The sequence below is a fragment of the Taurulus bubalis genome, assembly GCF_910589615.1.
Source record: "Taurulus bubalis genome assembly, chromosome: 1".
Lineage (NCBI taxonomy): Eukaryota > Metazoa > Chordata > Actinopteri > Perciformes > Cottidae > Taurulus > Taurulus bubalis.
The window spans coordinates 21,553,188-21,555,690 of record NC_136589.1 but is presented as its reverse complement, the minus strand read 5'-3'; the positions used below and the strand labels follow the sequence as shown (position 1 = coordinate 21,555,690).

Here is a 2,503-nt window from a genome sequence, read left to right as displayed (position 1 = left end):
AACAGCAGAGCGGAGTTGAGACGTTCCTTCAGCCCGGGACAGCGGGGAGAATGGGGCGTGGCGTGGCGAGGAGGCTTATCTAGAGGAGCGCCTCGCGGACAGAGCCCTGATTGGTTGGCACTCCCGGCCAGCGGCACGCGACTATGGATGTCGCTATAAAGAATCCTCGCGTGCCGGTCCTTCAACTCAAACTAACTGTTGACCGCGAGCAGCGAACGCAGAGGCGATAAAGACGAACACAGCGCGTCATTGTTTACAGAGAGAGGACAAAGATGGACAGCGTGCTGGACCCGTTCTCCGGACTCGATTCTTTCTCCTCCCCTCCTTATTTTGACGACGACGACTTCTTCACCGACCAGTCCTCCAGGGACAGACACTTAGACGCGGACGACTTCCTGGACGACGACGTGGACTTCCTCGCAAGCCACCTCCAAGACTACTACGGAAAAGACGCGGGCGGCAGAGCGGCGCCGCACGATGCGGACTACGACATCGGCGACCTGTCCTTCTCCTCCTCGTCCTCCACCTTCTCGTACGGCTGCGCCGACAGCAACCCGGACCTGTCCCCGCGGATGGGCCACCACCACGGCGGGCCGCTGATGAAGCGGCGGCGGCGGATGAGGTCCGACACGGAGATGCAGCACCTGCGGCAGGCGGCCAACGTGCGCGAGCGGCGCAGGATGCAGTCCATCAACGACGCGTTCGAGGGTCTGCGGACTCACATCCCAACTCTGCCCTACGAGAAGAGGCTGTCCAAGGTGGACACGCTGCGGCTCGCCATCGGCTACATCAACTTCCTCGCCGAGCTCGTGCAGTCCGACCTGCCCATCAGAAGCTCCAGCAGCGAGGCGCACGCGCAGCCCAAGAAGGTCATCATCTGCCACAGAGGAACAAGTATGTCCACTTCCAGAGCGCCTCTCAGCTATGCATTTTTGGCCGGTGAAAAATACAGAAAAAATAAGAAAAGAAGCTGAACACTAATTCTCTATTGTTTTCTCTCTCCAGGGTCTCCCTCCCCCAGCGACCCGGACTACGGGTTGCCTCCCCTGGCCGGACACTCTCTGTCCTGGTCCGATGAAAAGCAACTCCGCGAGCAGAACATCATCCGCACCGCCAAGGTCTGGACCCCGGAGGACCCCCGAAAGCTGCACAATAAACCGGGCCTCACGGACATTGAAAACGAGCCTCCCTTCGGCTTGGTGATCTGAAGGAACCAGCTGACACGCGCATAGTACATGTGAAGACTGTTATTGTTAAAGGTGCACTTGAAGGGTGCATGAGAAATATGAGCACCGTGTGAGCTTATACTGTACAGATATTGTATTCAATGTTGTAAATAGTTTTATCATGTTGATAATTTAATTATTTTGTAATTCAGGCAACTGGCAATCATGTATTTATTATTGTTGTTGTTCCACTTTTTTTTTTTTTTACCACAAGTGATAATATATGTTTTAATTTAATCGTAATGAATGAGAGAAACATATTTTTTATACTGTTGTACGATGATTTATATTTATATTGAATCTGCAAATAAAAGCACTTACTGATGAAAGTAAATACATGTGCATTTTCTTCTTCTTCTTCTTCTTCTTCTCCTTCTTCTTCTTCTTCTTCTTCTTCTTCTTCTTCTTCTTCTTCTTCTGGAGTTGAGCATCAACATGTTATGTTCATGAGTCTAACCATACATTTTGAGCTTGAAGATTCATTATTAATCTTTCGTATAATAAGATCACGCGCTGCACATTTACTGATGAAGTCCACGGAAGCTTTTTGTTTTTGTCAAACTACTAACTGATGGTTTTAATGTAGATCAAGATTTCCGTTGAGAAAACTTAACATTAATATTTCTACTATTGTTTGTAACTCACTGAGTTTATTATAAACACGTTTTGTCACCGACTCTTTGGAATTATTATTATTATAGTATTATTATTATGTCAGTGTTGGACCTTCAAATAATACTAATAAAAAAAATGGAAAAAATGTGATTTCTGCAGATGGAAATGAGCTAAATATAGATCATCTCCTCTCATCCGGAGGTCCTTGTTTAATAAAGACTTATCGTGATGAATATGCATAAACACAAGTGACTGCTGGTAGACTGAATGGAGCCTCTGATCACGCGCACAACGTTATTATCACGTTGAATAACTGCAAACAACGGATGGAGCGAGAATTATGAAACAATCACTCCTTAAATATTGTGACATAAATATGCAAATGAGATGCTAATGAGGCGACATATACCCCGCGACAGCTGAAGGTGTTTAAAGTGCATGCGGGCGTGCACGGTGTGGTGGGAGGCTGAATGCCGCTCTGTGCTGCCAGGTGCTGCCGGGGCGGCTTTTCCCGCGGCCCGGAATCCAACATGTGTCCCTGGACCGCGGCTTCCTCTGCGGCCGCCCCCACACCACCAGCGCGCTGCATATATGAACCGCTGGTCCCCATCACACCATCACACACCCACCACATAAAACACAAGGACGAGGCGACTTGCACC

The 2,503-nt window shown here is 48.8% G+C and overlaps 1 protein-coding gene across 1 annotated transcript; it reads left to right on the top strand.

Annotated features, from left to right (window-relative positions):
• Window positions 1-272: 272 nt before the first annotated feature.
• Window positions 273-1,208, top strand: ptf1a (pancreas associated transcription factor 1a; the record flags this gene model as incomplete). The annotated part of the gene is made up of 2 exons (XM_079227765.1): window positions 273-894; window positions 1,006-1,208. The coding sequence occupies 2 exons, from the start codon at window positions 273-275 to the stop codon at window positions 1,206-1,208; spliced, it is 825 nt and encodes a 274-aa protein (XP_079083891.1).
• Between the last annotated feature and the right edge of the window lie 1,295 nt (window positions 1,209-2,503).